This window comes from Ornithorhynchus anatinus, chromosome 9 (genome assembly GCF_004115215.2).
Source record: "Ornithorhynchus anatinus isolate Pmale09 chromosome 9, mOrnAna1.pri.v4, whole genome shotgun sequence".
NCBI classification, from domain to species: Eukaryota; Metazoa; Chordata; class Mammalia; order Monotremata; family Ornithorhynchidae; genus Ornithorhynchus; species Ornithorhynchus anatinus.
In genome coordinates, this window is record NC_041736.1 from 40292335 (window position 1) to 40314656 (window position 22322).

A 22322-nucleotide genomic window follows, 5' to 3' on the forward strand; every position below is an offset into this window, starting at 1 on the left:
GACGCACTTCCGCCCGCACTCCGAGTGGGCAACGCGCCCGGGCCCGCGGCGCACGGGCTGCACGGGGCTGCGCTGAGCGCTGGGGGAGACGGACGGCGGACGGTCGGTCGGTCTCTTCCTTCCTTCCCCGTCTCTTCCCCGTCTCCGTTTTCCAGGGCAGTGACCGGCCCGAGGGCGGACGAGCGGCGGAGGCGGGATTCGAACCCACGACCTCCGGCCCCCCCCCCCCCCCCCAGCCCGGGCTCCGGCCACCCGAGCCGCGTGTCTGGTAGGGGTAGTAACGATTATAATGATGTCGGTATTTGCTAAGCGCCTACTAGGTGCGCAGCGCTGTTGTAAGCGCTGGGGGAGACACGGGGTCATCGGGTGGTCCCACGGGAGGCTCCCGGTCTTCATCCCCATTTGACAGATGAGGGAACTGAGGCCCAGGGAAGTGAAGTGACTGGTCCAAATAATAGTAATAATGATGGCTTTTGTTAAGCGCTTACTACGTGCAGAGCGCTGTTCTAAGCGCTGGGGGAGACACGGGGTCATCGGGTGGTCCCACGGGAGGCTCCCGCTCTTCATCCCCATTTGACAGATGAGGGAACTGAGGCCCGGAGAAGAATAATGATGTTGGTATCTGTTAAGCGCTTAGTAGGTGCACAACACTGTTCTAAGCGCTGGGGGAGACACGGGGTCATCCGGTGGTCCCACGGGAGGCTCCCGGTCTTCATCCCCATTTGACAGATGAGGGAACTGAGACCCGGAGAAGAAGAAGAATGATGTTGGTATCTGTTAAGCGCTTAGTAGGTGCACAACACTGTTCTAAGCGCTGGGGGAGACACGGGGTCATCCGGTGGTCCCACGGGAGGCTCCCGGTCTTCATCCCCATTTGACAGATGAGGGAACTGAGGCCCGGAGAAGAAGAAGAATGATGTTGGTATTTGTTAAGCGCTCACTAGGTGCACAGCACTGTGCTAAGCGCTGGGGGAGAGACAGGGTCGTCGGGTTGGTCCCACGTGGGGCTCACAGTTAATTCCCCCTTTGACAGATGAGGGAACTGAGGCCCAGAGAGGTGAAGTGACTCGCCCACGGTCACACGGCTGACAAGTGGCAGAGCCGGGATTCGAACCCACGACCTCTGACTCCCCCAGCCCGGGCTCTTTCCATTGAGCCACGCCGGGCCGAGGGACATTCATTCAATCGCCTTTATTGAGCGCTGACTGTGTGCAGAGCACTGTCCTAAACGCTTGGAAGGGACAATTGGGCAACAGATAGAGACCGTCCCTGCCCCGTGACGGGCTCACGGTCTGATCAGCGCGGGGGTTCACGGAGAGTTGGGCCAGGTAGCGTTCGGCACGGGGTAGCGTTCGGCAGAGGGTGACGGCAGGGGTGCTCGCCCCATCTTCAGGAAGTCAGCCAACCAACCAACTCACGGTGCTTTTCCTCTCTCTCTGGGGACAGAGGTTCAGTGGTCGAAGAGCCGGTCTTCGTGCTTCGCCCCCCCCCCGAGCGTCCAAAGGCCCGGGCCGTCCGAAAGGTAGCGTCCCGCGAGGAGCCGGCCCGGCCTCGGCCCCAGGAGGGAGGCCCGCCCTCGCCGGGACCGGCAGGAGGTTGGCGTCGGCCGCCCTCGCCCTCCCGCCCGGCCGGGCCATGCTGCGGTACTGGGGCGAGATCCCGGGGTCGTCGACGCAGGCCAACCGCGGCTCCTTCGACCTGCTGCCCCGCGAGTTGCGGCCGGTGGAGGTGCAGGACCCGCCCCTCCATCAGCCGTCGGCCCGCAGGCCGCGGCCGCCCACCATGCTGGACGTCCCGTCGGAGCCGTGCAGCCTCACCATCCACACCATCCAGCTCATCCAGCACAGCCGCCGGCTCCGCGGCCTCATCGCCGCCGCCCAGGCCCAGCAGCCCCAGCAGCCCCAGCAGGCCCAGCCCCAGCAGCAGCCCCAGGGCCAGCAGCCGCCCACGGACGGCGACGGGCCCGAAGACGGCGAGCCTCTCCCGCCCCGCCCCGGCTCCCCTCCCCTCCCGGACGACCTCCTGCCCCCGGACGGCAAGACCCCCAGGCTGCCGTTCCAGCTCCGCCACAGCGACCCCGAGAGCGACTTTTACCGGTGAGCGGGGCTTGCGACCCGTCGGCCCCATCTACCCATAATCGCGTCGGGATCCGTTGAGCGCCCGCTCTGCGCGGAGCGCGGTTCTCGGCCCCGGGCGGGGGTACGGGGTCATCAGGCCGCCCCACGGGAGGCTCACGGTGCGTCCCCGTTTGACAGATGAGGGAACTGAGGCCCGGAGAAGCGAGGGGGCCGACAAGGGGCTGTTGAGCGCTTACCGTGGCCAGCGCTTGGGAGAGCGCGGTACGGCAGAGGGGTGCGGAGGAGCGGCGTGGCCCGGCGGAGCGAGCCCGGGCCCGGCAGTCAGAAGGACCCGGGATCTAGTCCCGCCTCCGTCACGCGTCTGCCGCGTGACCTCGGGCGGATCAGTTCACTTCGCTGTGCCTCAGTTTCCTCATCTGCGAAATGGGGGTGACGACCGTGAGCCCCCGGTGGGCCACGGACAGCGTGCGGCCCGATTACCTTGTATCTACCCCGGTGCTTAGAACGGCGCCTGGCACGTGGTAAGCCCTTAACACATACCCAGTTGGGCGGGCGGAAGAGGCCGTAGAAAGCGGCGTGGCTCAGTGGAAAGAGCCCGGGCTTGGGAGTCGGGGGTCATGGGTTCGAATGCCGGCTCGGCCGCTCGTCAGCTGGGTGACCGTGGGCGAGTCACTTCGCTTCTCTGTGCCTCGGCTACCTCATCTGTAAAACGGGGATGAAGACTGTGAGCCTCACCTGGGACCACCCGATGACCCTGTAAATCTCCCCCAGCGCTTAGAACGGTGCTCCGCACATAGTAAGCGCTTAACAAATACCGACGTTATTATTATACGTTCCCGGCCTCGAGGAAGCTTTACAGGCTAGATGGGGGAGACGAACTTTCCGAGGGAGCATTCGATCGGAAGCGTTTATCGTGGACTTGGCCCGTCTCCGGGACCCGGTCACACCGGAAGCCTTCCCGGCCCTATGGGGAATGAAATCCTGGACGGAGTAAGTTAACGAGCAGCCGAAATGGTATAATAACGCAGTCGTTAGGCGTCATCGGGCACTCACTCTATCGAGAGCACCGGACTGAATCCTTGGGAGCGTCCGGTAGAGCTGGCGCCCACGATCCCTGCCCGTCTGGAGTTTGTCTGGTGAGGGGAAACAGACGGTAAAATCAAGTACAGAGACAAGGAAGCGCGCTGTGAAGATCTGTACAGAAATGTGATTGGGCGGGGGAGACGGCGAGCATCCAAGCTCTCAAGGTTGTCGTCCCCTCAGCGCCTCGGTGACACGGAAGGGTTGATGAAGGAGAAATGGGATGAGATCGATCGGGGAAGGCCTCCTGGAGGAGAAGTGGTTTCGGGAGGACTTGGGAGGTGGGGAGAGAGCAGTGGTCCGCGGAACGCGGGCGAGAACCCGTCGGGGGATCGCCCATCGGATGCCCGGAGCCGGCGGGGCGCGAGTGTCCGCTTGGCACTCGGAGGGATGGGCCACCCTCGGTGGATTTTGAGAAGTGGGGCGGCGGCGAGGAGAGCGGGGCAGCAGAGCGAAGCGTGGGCTGGCGGGGGGCAGGGAGGTCTGCGAGGAGACCGAGTCCGGCGGTCGAGCCGGGCCACGACAAGCGCCCGGACCTCTGTGGGCTCAGTTTGGATGGAGAGAAGGGGATGGATTCTGGAAAGGCGGAGGAAGAACTGACGTGATTTGGTGACTGACTGAATATGCAGGTTGAGAGAGGGAGAGGACTCCCAAATAATGCCAAGGCTGCGGGCTTGAGAGTGGGGAGGGGGGGTGGTCCCTTTCGATCGCGTTCGCTGAGCGCTTACTCTGTGCGGAGCACTGGACTGAGTGCTCGGAAAATACAATGCAGCAAGAGAGAGACGATCCCCGCCCGCAACGGGCTCAAGGTCTAGAGCGGTGGGGACAGCAAAACGGGAAAACGGGTGCCGGGATACATAAATAGAATTATAGATATGTGTACGGAAGTGAAGCGGGACGGGGGGGGTGAGCAAAGGGAGCGAGTCCAAGTGACAGGGAAGGGAGGGGGAGCTGAGGAAAGGGGAGCTTAGTCTGGGAAGGCCTCTTGGAGGAGGTGAGCCTTCAGGAGGGCTCCGAAGGGGGCAAGTGTGACTGTTGGGCGCACGTGAGGAGGGAGGGCGGCGGGACGGGCGAGAAGGAGGCACCGTGAAGAGGTGAGCGGCGGCAGAGGAGCGGAGTGGGCGGGCTGGCCTGGAGAAGGACAGAAGGGAGGGGAGGTAGGAGGGGGCGAGGGGATGGACGGCTTTGAAGCCAACGGTGAGGAGTTTTTGTGTGATAAGGAGGTCGACAGGCAACCGCTGGAGATTTTGGGGGGAGGGATGGGGGGGGGGGGGGGCGACATGCCCCCAACGTTTCTGTAGAAAGATAATCCGGGCAGCGGAATGAAGTACGGACTACAAGTTGGGAGAGGCAGGTGGGGAGGACAGAAAGGAGGCCGGTGCGGTCGTCCGGTCCGGGCGGGGTGAGTGATCTTACTCCCGTGGTAGCAGTTTGGATGGAGAAGGCGGATCTTAGCGACGTCGTGAGGGTGAGCCCGGCGGGGTTTGGCGACGGATTGGACGCGTGGGGTGAGCTAGAGAGCGGGGTCGACAGCGATGGGAAAGTCAGGGAGAGGAGAGACGCCTAGCCGCGGGACGATCGTTTTTATAGTAATAATTAACGGTATTAAGTCATCTCATTGTGGGCAGGGAGCGTGTCTGTTGTTCGACTGTACTCTCACGAGAGCACGGCGCTTCGCGACAGCGCTCGATAACTACGACTGAAGCGTTTACTCTTTACACTCTACTGAACACTGGGGTAGGTATCATGCAGCCATATTAGACACGGTCCAAAGAGGAGGGAGAAGAGGCCTTGGAACCCCATTTTGCAGATGAGTCGATTGAGGCGGGGAGAGACGACTAGCCCAAGATCACACGGCAGGCAAGCGGGGGAGGCGGGATCAGAACCCAGGTCCTCTAACTCCCAAGCCCTTGCCCCTCCCACTAGATCACATTGATTTTCTTTCTTGCGCCCTCTTAGTGGTGTTGCCGGAGAAACAGAGTGTTATTTTACCACCCGTCCTGACTGCCACGGGCTCGGTGGGCTGGCGGAAACTTTCAGTTGCCGCTGAATCCTTTACGATTATTTCCGGGTCCGTCCTGAAATCAGATCGGGTCCCTCCCAGCGGTAGAACTTGTCGTAAGCGCTGACGGCCAGAAGGAAGGTGCGGAAACGAACCGGTCCCTCCCCGTGAAAGATAACGGGCACGCCGACCACTCGCCTGGAACCGCAAGGCGCCATTTGGGGGTTTTTATGATTCCTTTCGATCGGTGTTTCGCCGACGACGATGACGATAACGGTGTCTGCTAAGCGCTTACCGCGTGCCAGACACGGTTCTGAGCGCTGGGGTCGATCGAAGCTAATCAGGTCGGATTAGCAGCCCCCGTGTCCGACGGGGCCGGGGCTCACGGTCTTAATCCCCATTTTCCAGGTGAGGTAAGTGAGGCACAGAGCAGTGACGTGACTTGCCCATGGTCGCCCAGCAGACAAGTGGTGGGGCAGAGTAATGCTAGTGGGGTTTCAAATTGCTTCCCCTCCTATTCCTACTTCCTCCCCCCCTCCCTCCGGGGAAGCAGGTCACAGAACGTGGCCCGTGAGTAGGGTTTCTCCAGCGCTTGCGCCGCGCGGAGCCCTCTGCTCATCTAGCGGGGCAGAGGCGGCTGGACGGGGAAGGGGGGGCGGGGAGGACCGGGCGCCCGCATGGCCCCGCTTAACGGCCCCGCCTGCCCGGGTCCTCAGGGGGAAAGGCGAGCCGGTGACGGAGCTGAGCTGGAACTCGTGCCGACAACTCCTCTACCAGTCGGTGGCCACCGTCCTGGCCCACGCGGGCTTCGAGTTCGCCAACGAGAGCGTCCTGGAGACCCTGACGGACGTGGCGCACGAATACTGCCTCAAGTTCACCAAGCTGCTGCGCTTCACCGTGGACCGGGAGGCCCGGCTGGGGCAGACCCCCTTCCCCGACGTGATGGAGCAGGTGTTCCACGAGGTGGGCATCGGCAGCGTGCTCTCCCTGCAGAAGTTCTGGCAGCACCGCATCAAGGACTATCACAGCTACATGCTGCAGGTGAGGGCGCCGCCCCGGGACGCCGGGTGTCGACGACGGCGTCTGTTAAGCGCTTACTGCGTGCCAGGCGCCGTACTGAGCGCCGGGGTGGGGGGGGGGGAACGGAAGCAAATCGGGATGGACCCGGTCCCCGTCCCGCGTGGGGCTCGCGGTCTCGACCCCCGTTTGACATTTCCCCTGGTGCCTGCACCGACCCAGCTGGCGTCGGAGGCCCAGGACCCCCACCGGCGGCACGTGGCAGGAAGGGCCGTGGGGGCGAGACAGGCAGCGGGCCCGGGGACTCGGAAGACCCGGGTTCTGATCCCGGCTCTGCGGCCGCCTGTCTGCCGTGTGACCTCGGGGAGGTCATTCCGCTTCTCCGGGCCTCCGTCGCCTCACCGGTAAAACGGGGATTAAGACGGTGAGCCTCACGCGGGAGCGGGTCCCCGTCCAACCCCGTTACCTTGCGTCTACCCCAGCGCTCAGTACGGCGACTGGGCACGTAGCAAGTGCTTAACCCAGAGCGTGGGGGCCTTGCCCTGCTCGTCCACCCGATCGCCCGCGGAGGCCGGGCAGCCTAGCGAGGGGAGGGAGGGGGTCTCTTCTTCTGTGACCCGCCCCCCGCATCCTCGGCTAGAAGCCGCTGACGGGGCCGGTTCTTGCGGCAGTGAAGTGGTTGTGTGGGTCTCTTCCCCCCTGCAGCAGCCCCTTCCCTATTCTGCTCGGTGAGGCTCCTCCATTAAGCGGGCCTTGACTGAGGACCATTCCCGACCGTCAGAGACTCCGGGTCAACCTGCACCCCGCGCCGAGGGCGTCGGTGGAGTGAAAACAGCGAGTCCCCTCGCTTCCGATCTCCTGCCGGACGGGCCGCGGCCTTGGACGGCTCATCCCCTCTGCCTTCTTTAGAAAGGATGAGACCGTCTCCCTCTCCCCCGTCCACGGGGTTGCCGCTCGGTCAACAGTAGATTGGGTTGGAGCCTTTTATTATGTGTTAAACCGGTCGTTACAGGTTAACCAGGGTGGACACGGTCCCTAAGTAGGAGGGGGAACGGGCATGGAATCCCCATTTTACAGGCGAGGAAACTGAGGCACAGAGGAAGTGAAGTGACCTTCCCGAGGTCACACAGCTAGAGGATGGCGGAGCCGGGATCAGGACCGGGACCCCGGTCGCCCCGTGCTCCTTCCGTTAGGCCGTGCCGCTCTTCACTCGGGTGACGCGCGCTCCCCGAGTCCAGGAGGACTTCCCTTGCCGTCCCTGCCGCTGTGTACCTCGAGGTCAGCGACGGCAGCCGGGGTTTCAGGCTCCACCCTGCCACTTGCGTCCCTCCCCCGCCTCTGCTCGGGGCCTTCCCCGTTCTCTTCCCCAACCGTCCCCGCTCGCCGACAGGTTAGCAAGCAGCTCTCGGAAGAGTACGAGAAAATAGTGAACCCGGAGAAGGCGTCGGAAGACACCAAACCCGTGAAGATCAAGGAGGAGCCCGTCAACGACATCAGTTTCCCCATCAGCGAGGAGCTGGAGGGGGAGCTGGCGCCGGGGGACCAGGCCCTGCCCGGGGGGGTGCTGCCAGCGCAGAACCTGGAGGTGGAAGCCTCCCCGCAGACCTCAGGTGGGACCCGGGGGGGAGGGGGGTCCCGTCCCCCCCCCCCCAAGCTCCAGCTTCTCCTTTCGCCCTGGCCAGCTGGGCCCGTGACTTGCATCTGAATTAAATGCAAGTTCTGGGTGCTCGAGCAGCCACATAAGGTAGCCCGGGGTTGGTTGCTTGTAGCCTAGATTATTGCTCGAAACACCACCGTGTCCTTTCGGGGGTAGTGAGCTCGGGCCTGGGAGGCAGAGGTGGTGGGTTCCAATCCCGGCTCCGCCACTTGTCAGCTGTGAGATCTTAGGCGGGGTACTTCTCTGTCTCCATCACCCCATCTGTAAAATGGGGATTGAGACCGAGAGCCCCAAGTGGGACAACCCGATCACCTCGTATCTGCCCCAGCGCTTAGAACGGGGCCAGGCCCACAGTCGGCGCTTAACCAATACCATCGTCGTGCAAGTCAGCACCGTGCCAGAGGGAAATCGGGTCAGCCCTAAAGTTAGTTGAAAGGGGTGCGTCTGTGTGTACGTGTTCGTGGGTACCCGTGCTAGGGATAGGGAGGTCCCCTTTGTCTGAGGACGGGGAATGAGACCGGTTGCCCAGCGAGCGGTTGTTTCGGAGGACTGGTCCGTTGGGGGGCGGGGAGGCGGCGGCGTGTGGGAAGCGTTGAGTTTACGTGCTGCGGCCGAGCGGTGTTGGCAGCCTCTCCGCTGCCTCCGTCTAACGGCCTTCTCCGCCGGGGTCTGTCGTCAGGTGCCGAGGTGAACGCTTCCCCTCTCTGGAACCTGTCCCAGGTGAAGATGGAGCCCCAAGAGAGCGAGGAGGGCAGCGGGTCCGGGCACGGCGTCCTGGGCGGCGACGTCTTCGAGGAGCCCATGTCGGGCATGAGCGAGGCCGGGATGGCCCAGAGCCCCGACGCCTCCGACAGCAGCTACGGCTCCCACTCGGCCGACAGCCTCATGGGCTCCTCGCCCGTCTTCACCCAGCGCTGCAAGAAGAAGATGAAGAAGATGTAAGGTGCGGGCTGGAGGCCGGAGGACGAAGCCCCCCGCTCCACCCCGCCCTCGGGGACCAGGGCAGAGCGATCCGTCGGCGTGCCGGAATTCAAAGAGGAGAGCGGAGGGCGTCCCCCCTCGGCCCTATCTTCCCCCCCCCCCGGGGACTTGGGAGGATGCAGAGGAGAGGGGCTGGAGACCCGCTGACTTGTGCGGACAGAGACGCTATTCAAATAGATGGTTGCATTTTCCACTTCTGGGCCCGCTTGCCTTCTTCTAGAAACGGGGGCCGCTGCTTGTTCACCCCGGGTGGGGAGACGGCGGTGCCGAAGAGCAACCGGAGTACTCGAGAGTGGTAACGTTTTGCTTGTCCGTTTGGGAGGGGGTGGTTCTTTCATGTCCGGTCAGCGCGGCTGCTTTGGCACTCTTCCCCAAAGGAAGACAACACAGGCTTCGTCGCCACTGGGTGAATTCTCCTTACTGTCCCCAAGCTAGGCGTGAGGATGGGGCCGGGAAGGTGGCAGCTGGAGTAGACTTGGCGCTGCCCCCTCCTCACCTACCGTCCCAGCTCCTCCCGGAAACCCAGGGCAGCAACGCAAAGGGACGCTCAAAGCAGGGAGGAGAAATTCTGTTTAGGAAGGAAAGAGATGTGAAAACCGGGCTCTCACCTAAGCCCTGAAGAAAACCGGGCCCTTGCCGTGTGGCTCAAACGGACGACCCCGGGGCGCAGCGACGTCTGCGAGGTGCACGTCGAGCTTCCGAGGGCGGCGTTGGCGGCACTCGCTCCTGCAGGTAGGCCTTCCTTTCCCTCCCCGGGCCCAAAGGAGCTAGGAGAGGCCCTGGGGTGGCGGCCCGCTCCGCGCAGAGGTCGGCGACGAGATCTGCCCGCGGCTGCGTCCTTGTGAGTCTGCTGCGCTCTCCGAGGCAGAGGCGAAGTGTTTTTCTTTCTAGCTAGCCTGCCTCGCCCCACTTGGCCTGGACCGCGTTTCGTTCGGAGACGACCCCGTAGGTCCCGAGCGCTGGCGGTTTTCCTCCGAGTGAGACTGATGATTTGCTCGACCTGTCGGGCCTTCCCCGTCCCCGCTCCTCTACCCAGCCAAAGCTGACGGTCGAGCCGGTCTGCGGCCCTCCCTATGCCCCTTGGGACCCGGGACCTGCACGAACCGTTTCCCCCAGAGCGCGCGCGTCTCGCTGATGAAATTCAGGACGAGTCATGCTCAAAATTCAAGGGCAACTCTTTATCCAAAGTCATACACTCAGCAGGTCGGGGGTCGGGGTGGGAGAGACGCCTCGTACAGCCCACGCGCCCCACCCGCGGACGCACGGCTCTGGAAAGGTGGTCGCCGCAGGGGGAACCGGGCTCCCCCTCTCCCCGCTGGCAGCGAGAATCGTTTAGCGATTAAGGACCAGGCAAAGCCCAGGCTCGCCACAACACTCGCTCGGCAGTCCGGCTTCCTCGGCTCTCCCGGGGAAGGGGTGGACCGAACGAACGACGGGCCCGTACCTGGCTCAGGTGCCGGGACACCGACGGACTCCGCGCTCCCTCCGTCCCGGCACGCGGGAGGGTGCCGCACGGAGGAGGGCGGGGGACCGGAGCGGCGGCACCGGTGGGGAGCACGGGCTCCCGCTGCCCCCGGGGCCGGGAACCTAGGTAGGGCCCCGGCCCGGGGACCGGCCCCGGTCCTCCCCTCACTGACTGCTGCGACTCTGCCGCCTCCTCCCCAACTCGCGCATGAAGTTCCGGAAGGCCGGCTCCTCCTGGCTTTCCTCCGTAGCTGCGGGGAGGAAAGAGAGCGCGTGAGCCGAGGTCACGTGGAACTACGGCAGCGGGGCGGGACGGCGGCCGGACGAGCAGCCGAGCGGCTCCGCTCCGCCTCCCGTTGCCGTCTTGGGCCCCCCCCCCCCCCCGGCCCTCGTACCTTGATGGTCAATGTCGTCGGTGTCGCTGTCCGCCTCTTCGTCGTCCTCCTCCTCGGCCAAAGCTCCCCGGGTCAGGATCAGGTCAGAGGGGCCCGGGGCGGAAACAAAGCCCTCTGCGGGAAACAGCAACTCCAGGCTCCGTGGCCTCCCCCTGCCCCACCTTCCCCCGACGGGTCTCCCTTTCTCTCTCCATTAACTTCAGGGCCAGGCTGCGGTCTCTCCCACCCACCACCGTCTTCCTGAGACCGGGGGCCCGGTGCCCTCCCGGCCCCACTTCCCAGCGGGGATCAGGCCCAGGGAGCCGCCCACCTGTGGCCGTGCCGGGGTCCAAGGCCACGGACCCCACGTCCGTCCGGAGACGCTCCAGCTGCTCCCTGCGTCGCTCGCTCTGAGCGCTGGCCTGGGCCGAGGGAAAAGCCACCCGGCCGTCAGCCGAGGCGCCCGGGTGGGATCCGGCCCACCCAGAGGACGGGCGGTGAGGCCGGCGAGGCCCGCGGGGATCTGGGAGGCCGCCGCTCGCCCGTCGGGGGATTTCCCCCCCGCTCATCCTAAAAGCTCCGCCTCCTCCGGTTCCCTGCCCCCCGGCGGCGAGAAATTGAACCCGAAGAGCTCCAAGTGGTTTGTTTTGCCTTCCCAGAGCCGAGAGGAAAAGGCCGCACCGGAGCCGTGTTTGCTCCCCGCTGCTTTCCAGAGCGCTCCTGCGGGGCTCTGGGGTGCCTCCGCAGCAGGTTAGAGGTAAACCCTGTAACCTTTAGAGTGAACAACTGAGGTTCAAGGGTCAAACAAGAAGCCAATGCCGTTTCCCTCTCTGGTGCCGGGAACCACTGGGACCAACCCCCGGCAGAGAGATCTCGGCAAAGGTCGGGGGTCAGAGCGGCTCGAGGCCGGGGGAGCTCTAACCCGGCCCCCCTTTCCATCTCAGTCCCGAGAGCCCAAAACCCCGGGCTCCCTTTTCTTACCAAGGATTTCTTCAGGCGTTCATACTCTGGGCGATATTCCCTGGAAAGCAGAGCACAGGTCGGTGGCCCGGTCGCAGGAATGGGCCCATTCTCTGTCCCCTCCCCCGGGACGGGCCGGGGACGACTGCCCGTCGAGCTCCCCGACGCTACAGCCCCACCAGAGACGGTGGCTACCGACAGCGTCCACAGGGCACCGTAAACTCAGCGTTCGTAAAGCACAAAAGAAGCCCGAGGCGCATCTCTTACCCAAACGGAGCTCCCGCTCCAATGGGGAATATTGGAAAATGGGGTCATCTCCATGAATTTCACTGTACGGTGGACCGTGCCCGAATCAACACAGGTGGAGGGGAGGTATAGAGGCGGGCCGGGGAAGGGGCTGGATTGACAGAAATAATAAATAGCGTTTCTCCACACTCAACCCGTTTACCTTTCGTATTCCTCCGCGGCACTGGAGACTTGCACGAACAGTTCATCTAGACCGGTGCCCTGGACAGCTGAGAAGCCCACCACCTGCCGGGGAAAACCCCAGGTGACCAAGAGAGGTCGGCGCCCGACTGCCCACGGGCCCAGCTCGGGCCAGGAGGGACCCAGGGAGTCCCCCCGGCCTGGATCCCAATTAAGCCCCGACTTCTCTCCGGACGGCAGCAAGACTGCTTCGGCTAAAGGCCCGAAGGCGGCAGCCTCGCTGTGCCCTCTCCACTTTCTTCTTCCTCTTCTTCTCATTTCCCTTTTGTTTCCAAGGGCTCCTTTTCTGATTCCTTCCCCCTCCGGGAGCCCCCTCTGCCCTTGCTTAGCCTCCACTGGGTCCTCACTGCCGTCATGCCCGCACCCCTCCCATCAGAACACCAACCCTCCGCGCCCTCGAATGGTCCGCGGGCCACCCGCCCGCCCCCGCCGCTCCACTCGGAGGAGCCAGCTCACCCCCCAGCCGGACGCCGGAGGCCCCGCTTCAACTGCCAGCCACCCCAGGAACGGGCTGGACCGGGCCGGGCCCCGCTGATCCCCTGAAGGCAAAGCTCTGAAGTGAAATCCCCTCCTCCCTGGGCTGAGGACGAGAACCCCCCGCGCGGTCCAGGGGGCGGGCGGCCCTCTCCACTTACCCTGAGTGAGCTGTAGAACTCGTCCAGCACCAGGCTCATGGACCGCGTCAGGTTACTGGCGTACGTGGTCTCCTGATTCAGGGCGTCCTGGAAGGTCTCGAAGTCCTGCATCCACTCCACCGCAAAGCTGTGGTCGATGATGTCCGTCTGGGCCGGGGGGGTAAGACAGGCGCCATCAGGGAAAGGCCCAGGCAAGAGGTCACCCCGGGACAGGAGGGGAACGGGGCAAGTCAGTGCCCGTCGTCGGAGCGCCGGTTCCATCCTGGCCTGGACGGGAATGTCTGCCTCATCTTCCGCTGGAGAGGAGTCGTAGGACGGCAGCCTCTGCTTCTGCCTGTTCCTCAGAGACGCACCCCTCTGCCCGCTGGCCCGGGGCAGATGGTTTGTTGTCCACGACCCGGTCCGGCACGAACACCCGCTTGGCCCCAGCCCCTCCCTGCCCACTTCAGCTCCATTTCTTGCCCCGGGCCCTTCTCCGCTGCGCCCATCTCCATTTCGCTCTCCTCCCTGATGGACCCTCTGCCCCCTACCCCCCGGGGCCAGCGGCCGCCTCTGTTCGAGTTGAAACTTGTAGCCCGTCGTTCTTCGCGGACAACGCGACCCCAAGGGACCTGCCTCCCTCCCTCCCTCCCTCCCGGAGCCGGCCCCTGCTGCCGGCAGAGCAGACCCACGTCGCCCCGCCCGCCTCTCGCCCGCTCCCCGACCCCTCTCACCTTGTTCATGACCACGATGAAAGGCAACTTGGTTTTGTACAGGATGCTGAAAGGAGAAGAGTGGGAAAGCCGGGAAAAAGATGATGCAGACTCTCCTGCCTGAGCCTCTACGGGGGCCGAAGATGGTCTGTGTGCACGTGCGCAGCCTGAGAGCGAAGGGTTGCTACGGTCTTTGTACCCGATTTCTGCCAAGGCGCGAGTGCCACACCCTGCTCCATTCCCCATCTGGCCGGGCGTGAGTGTACCCACCTACCGCTCCCGCAGCGCCTCCCCGCCTAGTCCTCATCTGCCTTCTTGAGGATGCGGGGGACGCCCCTCTGTCCCAGCCTCTGGCCACGGGCCCCGATCCTCGACGGGCGTAAGAGGGCAGCCTCAGCCGGGTCACGGACACCCCGGGCCGGAGACGTCCTGGGCTGGAGACCGCCACCTCTGAGGGCTGATTTGGTTTCGAGTCACTCAAGCTCAGTTCCCCCTCTAAACTGTAAGCTCACTGTGGGTAGGGTACATGCCTCCCAAGCGCTCAGTACAGTGGCCTGCATAGGGTAGGCCCTAAATAAACACCACTGACTGAATGATCTGAAGCTGACGGGTGGGGAGGAGAAACCGGGAGGCAAAGTTGGGAAAGGAGGACTGAGGCAGGGGGAAGAGAGACCCTTGAGGCGACTGAGCCGGTGGGCCGAAATGGGGAGGAGACCCCAAGGAGGATCTAGAGAAGGAGGCTCAAGGGGCGGCTCTGGAGAGGGGGTCGCGAGGGCCGGAACAAGAGAGGGAGACAGGCAGGCGAGCGAGGGGTCGTTGAGGCTTGTCGGGCCGGGCCTCCCCCCCCGCCGAGATGGGTTACCTGCAGGCGTACAGCATGTTGGACATGAAGGTCACGGGGTTGGTGCTCCGAGACGTGTCCATGACGTACACGACGATGGTTGGGAACGAAGAGGCCTGGGAGCGCAGCGAGTCCCCGGCTCCGGTCAGGCACGACGAGTCCGGCCGAGCCCGCTCGGCCGCCCCTCGGCTCCCCGGCTCGGGCCCCGGGCAGGCCCGGGACGCGTATCGCCGGCACCCCGGGGCCCGTCCCGTGGCGCCCTACCCCCGAGATCCCGGGCCGCAGGGTGACTCACCAGGGCCTCGGTGATGATCGTGCCCGAAGCCGACCAGGTGAACACCTCGATCTGGCCAGGTGTATCGATCAGGACGTACCTGCACAAAACAAAGTGTCAATCACAGCCACAAGACATCAAAGAAACAGCCGGCCGGTGGGAGCCGCGAGGTGACTCGTCTTCCCTCCTCTTTCCTCCCACAAGACCAGAAGATTCTTCCGGTGCTCGTGACCTCCGCGATCTCTGTCCGCCGGAGGCGGGACGCCCTATGCGCATCTGATGCGGCCAACACACACCGAGAAGGGCGGAGGACAAGCACGCGTCACCCGGGGGGGCTGCCGGCCGTGAGGCGGGGGCTTCCGAAGAGACGACGGGGAGCCACACTATGGTGTCTGGGTGGTGGCTCAACCTCCCGGCCCTCCCTCCGGTGGCCCAGGGAGAATTTCAGAGGAGAAGCTGCAAGTGTAACCCCAGATTTACTTACTGGTTTGTGTTCTGGCACTTCTCAATAAACTTCATCACCTAGCAGGGAGGGAGAAATCAATAGAGAGATCTCTCAGGGGCTCCCAGCTCCCCACTGCAGCACAGTCCACCCGGCTAAGGTGGAGTTGAAAACTCGATTCCAGGGTGCGGGGCCTGCCCGAGCTAGTCGGCCCGTCTCTCAACCTTTCTGGGGCTGCACCGAGCGCAAACCTCCTCCTCCCCACCTCCCAGCCCCAAGAGAAAACTACGCACTTGCTTAGGGGAGTCGGGGAGGCCCTCCTTATTCCTAGACCGTCGCCGCCTTGGTTATGTCCCCCCTCCGATACCTCCATTTCCCCACCAACAATGCCGGCATGGCGGTCCCCATCTACTTTCCAGAAGCACACGGTTGCAGCCCCGATCACACAAGCCCTGATCTGGAGCAAGAGGGCGGGTGGCAGGCCGGCGGCGCCCGGACCCACACGTGCCCGGGCCGCCGCTCTGCTTGCCGGCAAGACCGCGGACCGCCATCCGCTAGATCAGCCAGCCTAGACCTTGGTTTGGATTCGGGCCGGCCCATCATGTCAATAAACCGCGCCTACGGAATTGGATCTTTTTAATTTGTAGATTAATTTTAATTACTTTCTTCTCAGTCCTCTGCATACTCGACTTTAACTGCATCTGTTACATTTCTATATGCTACGTTATATATTCTCTCCCAAGCAATTAATACAGCGCTTTACACACAGTAAGTGCCCAATAAATACCACTGATTGCCTACAGGAATTACAGCATTTTTACACTATTTACAGGGGAGTATTTGACTATGTCTCCTCTTTGCTCTCAATTCACAGTGGAGTTTTTGGATGTCAGCTCTTCATTATCATTTGCTGGTGGCGAGTTTACACGGCTTATTTTCTCTTACTATCCAATGATGGGAAATTCACCCTTTGTACATCTGTCTGCTTTGCATTTCATCTGCAGGTGGCTATTTTAGTCATGTTTTTAGTAAAATCTCTTGACTACTTGACACTGAACCCCCGTGTCCTTTTCTGGTGGGGGAGCAGGGCGAGGAAGGGGAAAAGGAAAAGAGTTTGGTGGCCAGGTGGGCAGGTTGCAGGTTAAAGGACGCCCGGGCCATTAGGGTGAAGCCTGACACCTTGGGCACGCCCTCCCCACAACTCCCTACCCCCGGCTGGAGGACAGGAGCCTGACTCCCCTGAACCCCCTGCCGGGGCCTGGACAGCCACCAAATATCAGCCACCAAAAGGAGGCTGTGAACCATCACTGGGCAGGGTTTGTCTCTATCTGTTGCCGTACTGCACATTCCAAGCGCTTAGTACAGTGCTCTGCACATAGTACGTGCTCAATAAATAAGATTCAATGAACTGCTCAGTCTATATTAGTATGGGCTATTTAGGAAAGTGTTTGAGAACTGGGTGGGCGGCGGTGTGTGAGACAGAGATTGTGTTTCTCTCCTTCCCATGTTAATGAGTATGTTCCTTGAAGGAGAGTCCAGGTCTGCTCGTATTTGTTGAATTTTCAGCAGAGCCCAGTGCACTGCCTGGCCCACAACTGGAACGATGAAGAAGGGCGAGAACAAACTAGCACAATGGCAAATGGCTAGACTAAGCTGGTTGTTAATGCCCAGCTACAATGCAGGAAATAAAGCCTTCCGGACTTACTCGACTTTCTGAGCCTCTAAGCATTTTGGGTTTAAACTAAGGCAGCTTAGTCTGCCTAGAGACAGAGCGGCAGACCAGGCCCCAGTTTTAGGAGGTAGCGTGGGCCTAAAGGGAAGAGTACAGGCCTGGGAGTCAGAGGATGTGGGTTCTAATCCCAGCTCCGCCTCCTGCCTGCTGTGTGACCTGGGGCAAGTCAGTTAACTTCTCTCCGCCTCGGTTACCTCATCTGTAAAATGGGGATTAAGAGTGTGAGCCCCATGTGGGACAGGGACTGCATCCAACCCCATTATCCTGTATCTACCCCAGGGCTTACAACAGTGCTTGGCACACAGTAAGTACTTAACATATACCACAAGTACTATTATTTTCTTGGACCTCAAGGTCTCCTATCCTCCTCCCTCCCTCTCTCCCAGTAACGGTTTTTGCCATCTAGGCCCTCTCTTTCATATATATTACCCAAGAAACAAGTCAAGCAAGACGCTTCGCCCAACCCACACCACTGACCAGCAAAGGTGTCCATACCTGATCGAACCTCGTCGCGAAGAGATTAAGGGAGGTGACTATCCCTCCATTGGGACCAAGTCCATATCTGGCCACCAAGTTCAGGAATTCGGCTGGGGACGCAGACAGTTTAATACACTCAAATCTACCCCCCCGGGGCCATAGCCCAAAACCAAGGATTAGCAATCTAACCTCTGTCTCTAAACACCCTCCTCAGACCTCACATCCCAAACTTCCTAACCCCTGGGCGGGGTGTTTGCTTCTTGTTAGCTTGCCCAAGGGGGAATAAAAGGAGCTGAAACTGCAAACCAAACAGTCCATTTTACAACTTATTTCTGATCCATCTGGGGAAGGTGGCTGAAACTAAGCTTCATTTGAGGTAGCGGAAATGTTTACCGCCAGGTTTCCAAAGTCTTGGCCAAAGAGGCAACCCGGGTTGACAGGCGGCGATCACGAAACAGAGGTGAGCAATAACTGTAACACCTTAAAATCTACTCCCCTGACAGACCTCTCTCTTCAACGTTTTCCCGTCAACGTTTTTCTCCTACCTAAACACACTAATCCCCGTCATTACTTTTACCTTTTCAAATGTCCTCAGACCACCACCGTGGGAAGCCCTGACCGTTACTGCCTTCCCCAGAACCACTGCCATTTTGCCACATAAGTGGGATTCCATTTTGATCACGCCTCTCACATTCAAGCCTCGAACAGAGAGGTTTCTAAATTCAGATGAGTCCCAGAAGTCAACGAAGCTGGGGGTAGGAAACATCGAGGCAGATGGGAGCCTGGAAAAGGATACTGCTTCATGACCTCCTTGTACTTTACGGTGTCCCGGATATCTGAGAAATAAGACACAGAGAGGAATAAGCTCCCTGAGGACGGGAATCATTTACTACCAACCTCGTAATGCCGTTCCCTCCCAAACACTCTGAACCGCGTGGCTCAGTGGAAAGAGCCCGAGATTGGGAGTCAGAGGTCATAGGTTCGACTCCCGGCTCTGCCGCTTGTCAGCTGTGTGACCGTGGGCAAGTCACTTCACTTCTCTGTGTCTCAGTGACCTCATCTGTAAAATGGGGATTAACCGTGAGCCTCACGTGGGACAACCTGATGACCTGGATCTCCCCCAGTGCTTAGAACAGTGCTCTGAACATAGTAAGCGCTTAACAAATACCAACATTATTAACACTGTTCTGCCTCTGGTAAGTGAATACCACGGGATGAATCACCTCAAGAAATACAAGAATCCCCGAGGGACACAGGTCTCGGATGTCTCAGGTACGAAGTGCTCTGCTTCTCCTGGGGATCGAGTTCCAGATGCCAGTGTGACCCGAAGGCTCTGACCCATTTTGGGGATCACAAGGCGGGTTATGGGGATTGAGAAGCAAGAACAGGATGCTCCATGACACCATCCCCACCAGCAGATAAACACTGCAGGCTGCCCTTGCCTTATTCAGCCTTCTATTCCCTGTTTTGTGATTTGGGTTTGCCCTGGCTCTCAGAATAAGTGGAAAAGACTCCCGTGCCTTTTCTGAGCCACTCGGGACTATTACGTTCAACAGGGACTTGACCCGGGGGTGCCAGGGGCACCGGCTGGCATCGAGGACACGGCAATATTCTGCTCGGTGCCCACGGACTCAACTCGTTCTCCTTCCCGCCCGTCTAGCGACGCTTGCCCCCGGGGGCACAAGAGTGTGGATGGAGGCAGGTCCCACGGGGGAGAAGCCGGACGTTCGCCCTCGGTCACGAGGGTCCTTCCATCGGTTGCATTCACTGAACTTTGTGCACCGTACTAAGCGCTTGGGAGAGTATTCACTCATTCAATAGTATTTACTGAGCGCTTACTATGTGCAGAGCACTGGACTAAGTGCTTGGAACGGACAAGTCGGCAACAGATAGAGACAGTCCCTGCCGGGTGACGGGCTTACGGTCTAATCGGGGGAGACGGACAGACGAGAACGATGGCAATAAATAGAGTCGAGGGGAAGAACATCTCGTAAAAACAATGGCAACTAAATAGAATCAGGGTGATGTACATCTCATTAAACAAAATAAACAGACAAACTCCCTGTTCACCACAAGGTTACGGTTTGGGGGCGGGGGCAAATACTCATTGCCTTCATTCATTCCATCGTATTTACTGAGCCCGTACTCTGTGCAGAGCACTGTTCTAAACGCTGGGGTGGATACAAGGTCATCGGGTTGCCCCACGTGAGGCTCATCCCCATTTTCCAGGTGAGGTCACTGAGGCCCAGAGAATAATAATGTTGGTGTTTGTTCAGCGCTTACTATGTGCCAAGCACTGTTCTAAGCGCTGGGGGAGACACAGGGGAATCAGGTGGTCCCACGTGGGGCTCCCGGTCTTCATCCCCATTTGACAGATGAGGTCACTGAGGCACAGAGAAGTGACTTGCCCACGGTCCCCCAGCTGACAAGGGGCAGAGGCGGGATTCGAACCCATGACCTCTGCCTCCCCAGCCCGGCTGCTTCTCTAATCATAATTTGTTCAGCGCTTCCTAGGTGCAGAGCACTGTTCTAGGCGCTGGGACGGCACCTGCCGACCTCCGGATAATATTGGTATTTGTTAAGCGCTTACTAGGTGCAGAGCACTGTTCTAAGCGCTGGGGGAGATCCAGGGTCATCAGCTGGTTCCACGTGAGGCTCACAGTCTTCACCCCCATTTTACAGATGAGGGAACTGAGGCCCTGAGAAGCGAAGTGACCGGCCCACAGTCACCCAGCTGACAAGGGGCAGAGCCGGAATTCGAACCCATGACCTCTGCCTCCCCAGCCCAGGCTCTTTTCCCCCGAGCCCCGCTGCTTCTCTAATCATAATTGGTTATTGTTTTTGTCCGTCTCCCCCCGATTAGACTGTAAATCCGTCAAAGGGCAGGGCCGGTCTCTATCTGTTACGGAGGCGCCCCTTCCAAGCGCTTAGTGCAGTGCTCTGCACCTAGTAAGCGCTCAATCAATGCTACTGAGTTTGTTCAGCGCTTCCTAGGTGCAGAGCACTGTGCTAGACGCTGGGATGGGACCTGTCGACCTCCTACATTCCCCCCCCTCGACCCCCCAGCAGCTGGCGGGGGGGGCGCTTGGCACGTAGTGAGCGCCCAAGGGCGGCGGGGGCCGTGTCGGGGGGAGGCCTCCCCCACGCCGGTTGTGTGTTGTGTTGTGTGTCCGTTGTGTGTCGGCCCAACTCACCGATGTTGGCGGGGAAGGGGACGTCGTGCACGGCGGGGTCGAGGTTGATGACGTAGGGCGGCGAGCCGCGCCCGTGCAGGTGTCCGGTGACTCTCTGCCGGCGACCCCCGAGGACGGACAGGGGAGGGACGGACATGGAGGGACGGAGGAGTGGATGGAGGGCCTCCCCCTCCGCCCCTCCGCCCGCCCCCCGGCGGCTCCCCCGCGGCCCCTCACCTGGACGAAGGTGGTCTTCCCGGAGCCGGCCATGCCCAGAACGAGGAGGCACAGCGGGGGCCGCCCCCCGCCGCCGCCGCCGCGGCCGCCCGCCGTGGCCTCAGCCGTCGCCTCGGTCGCCTCAGCCGCCGCCATCTTGGCGCCTCGGGACGACGCGCGCGCCTGCCTCCCCTCCCCGGGCGCGAGCGGACGTCGGGCGCGAGGACGCCCGGCGCGAGGACGCCCGCGTGCGCTACCCCCCCGCCCCCCCCCCAGCGGACGTTGGGCACGAGGACGCCCGCGTGCGCCACCCCCCCGCCCCTCCCAGCGGACGTTGGGCCCGAGGACGCCCGGCACGAGGACGCCCGCGTGCGCCTCCCCCCCCCCCCGGGGACGTCGGGCACGAGGACGCGCGCGCGCGCCACCTCCAGGCGCACGTCCCGCCTCTCCGACCACAGAGAGGACGCCGGGCTAGAGCGGGAGGCAGCGGGGGCGGCGCTCTAGCCGGGAGAGAGCCGAGCGGAAGGGCGGGGCCCCCGGGGAGGTCCGCCGGCCAGCGCCGCCTGCGCAGAGCCGAGCAGGGACCCGTGAGGAGCGGGGGGCCTCGGGGACCTCATCGGGAAAGTGGGCCCGGCTGATCGCTAGAGAAGGTCATGGGTTCGAATCCCTTGTCAGCTGTCTGTGGCCAAGTCACGTCACTTCTCTGGGCCTCAGTGGCCTCATCTGCAAAATGGGGATGAAGACTGGGAGCCCCACCTGGGACAACCTGATGACCCTGGATCTACCCCAGCGCTTAGAACGGTGCTCTGCACCTAATAAGCGCTTAACCAATACCAAGAATATTACTACTATTAATAATACTGTTGGTTAAGCGCTTACTAGGTGCAGAGCACCGTCCTAAGCTTTTGGGGAGGTGAGAAGGTCAGGTTGTCCCTCATGGGGCTCCTGATCTTCATCCCCATTTTACAGAGGAGGGAACTGAGGCCCGGAGAAGTGAAGGGACTGGCCCAAAGTCACCCAGCTGACAAGTGGCGGAGCCGGCATTCGAACCCATGACCTGTGACTCCCAAGCCCGGGCTCTTTCCACTGAGTCCTGCTGTTTCTCTAGACTGAGCCCCACGTGGGACAACCTGATGACCTTGTATCCTCTCCAGCGCTTAGAACAGTGCTTTGCACACAGTGAGAGCTTAACAGATGCCATTATTATTACTACAAGGCAATAATAACAATGTTGGTATTTGTTTAGCGCTCACTATGTGCTAAACACTGTTCTAAGCCCTGGGGGACATAAAAGGTCAACATGTTCAACGCGGGGCTCAGTCTTCATCCCCATTGGACGGAGGAGATAACTGAGGCACAGAGAAGTGAAGCGACTGGCCCAAGGTCACACAGCTGACGAGTGGCAGATCCCGGATTAGAACCCACGACCTCTGACTCCCCAGCCCGGGCTCTTTCCACTGAGCCACGCTGCTTCTCTAATCAAGTTGGACACAGTCCCTGTCCCCCATGGGGCTCACAGCATATAGGTTTAGATCTGTAATTTGTCTATTATATTAATGTCTGCCTCCCCCTCTAGACTGTGAGCTCGTTGGGGGCAGGAATGTGTCTGTATTCCCCCAAACACTAGTACAGTGCTTTGCACCTAGTACAGCACTCAATAAATACGATTGAACGACTGAATGAAAGCACTCAATAGATATTAAACGGCACCACCTCAAGAGATGGTATTATTAAAGCTGCT

General features: G+C 61.3%; 2 protein-coding genes across 4 annotated transcripts in view; one reads left to right on the top strand and one right to left on the bottom strand.

Moving 5' to 3' along the window:
- SUPT7L (SPT7 like, STAGA complex subunit gamma) overlaps positions 1-9008 on the top strand; it is an 83022-nt gene extending 74014 nt beyond the window's left edge. For 2 of the 3 annotated variants that reach the window (XM_029072169.2, XM_039913050.1), the window contains 4 exons: positions 1447-2096; positions 5877-6201; positions 7568-7787; positions 8514-9008. In XM_029072169.2, coding sequence (XP_028928002.1) covers positions 1636-2096; positions 5877-6201; positions 7568-7787; positions 8514-8776 — 1269 coding nt within the window. In that variant the 5' untranslated portion in view covers positions 1447-1635 and the 3' untranslated portion in view covers positions 8777-9008. Of the gene's footprint in view, positions 1-9; positions 107-1446; positions 2097-5876; positions 6202-7567; positions 7788-8513 lie in introns of those variants that run through there. The other variant, XM_029072170.2, reaches the window with a different exon arrangement.
- Positions 9009-9972: 964 nt separating this feature from the next.
- On the bottom strand, positions 9973-20794 carry GPN1 (GPN-loop GTPase 1). The gene is made up of 14 exons (XM_029072172.2): positions 20603-20794; positions 20387-20480; positions 17989-18028; positions 17211-17277; positions 15026-15063; positions 14563-14641; positions 14289-14383; positions 13448-13493; positions 12735-12881; positions 12062-12144; positions 11635-11674; positions 10985-11075; positions 10675-10788; positions 9973-10530 (listed from the first exon to the last, which is right to left on the bottom strand). The coding sequence occupies exons 1-14, from the start codon at positions 20735-20737 to the stop codon at positions 10445-10447; spliced, it is 1155 nt and encodes a 384-aa protein (XP_028928005.1). The 5' UTR covers positions 20738-20794; the 3' UTR covers positions 9973-10444.
- Between the last annotated feature and the right edge of the window lie 1528 nt (positions 20795-22322).

What these genes read in the sequence shown, in the direction of transcription:
- GPN1 (XM_029072172.2), bottom strand. Translation starts at nt 20,737, where the DNA reads ATGGCGGCGGCTGAGGCGACCGAGGCGACGGCTGAGGCCACGGCGGGC. An exon ending in TCATCGTGGTCATGAACAAG is followed by an intron (nt 12,882 to 13,447) that starts GTGAGAGGGGTC and finishes CCCCCGGCCCAG; the next exon opens with ACGGACATCATCGACCACAG. An exon ending in AACGCCTGAAGAAATCCTTG is followed by an intron (nt 11,076 to 11,634) that starts GTAAGAAAAGGG and finishes CCCTCGGCCCAG; the next exon opens with GCCAGCGCTCAGAGCGAGCG.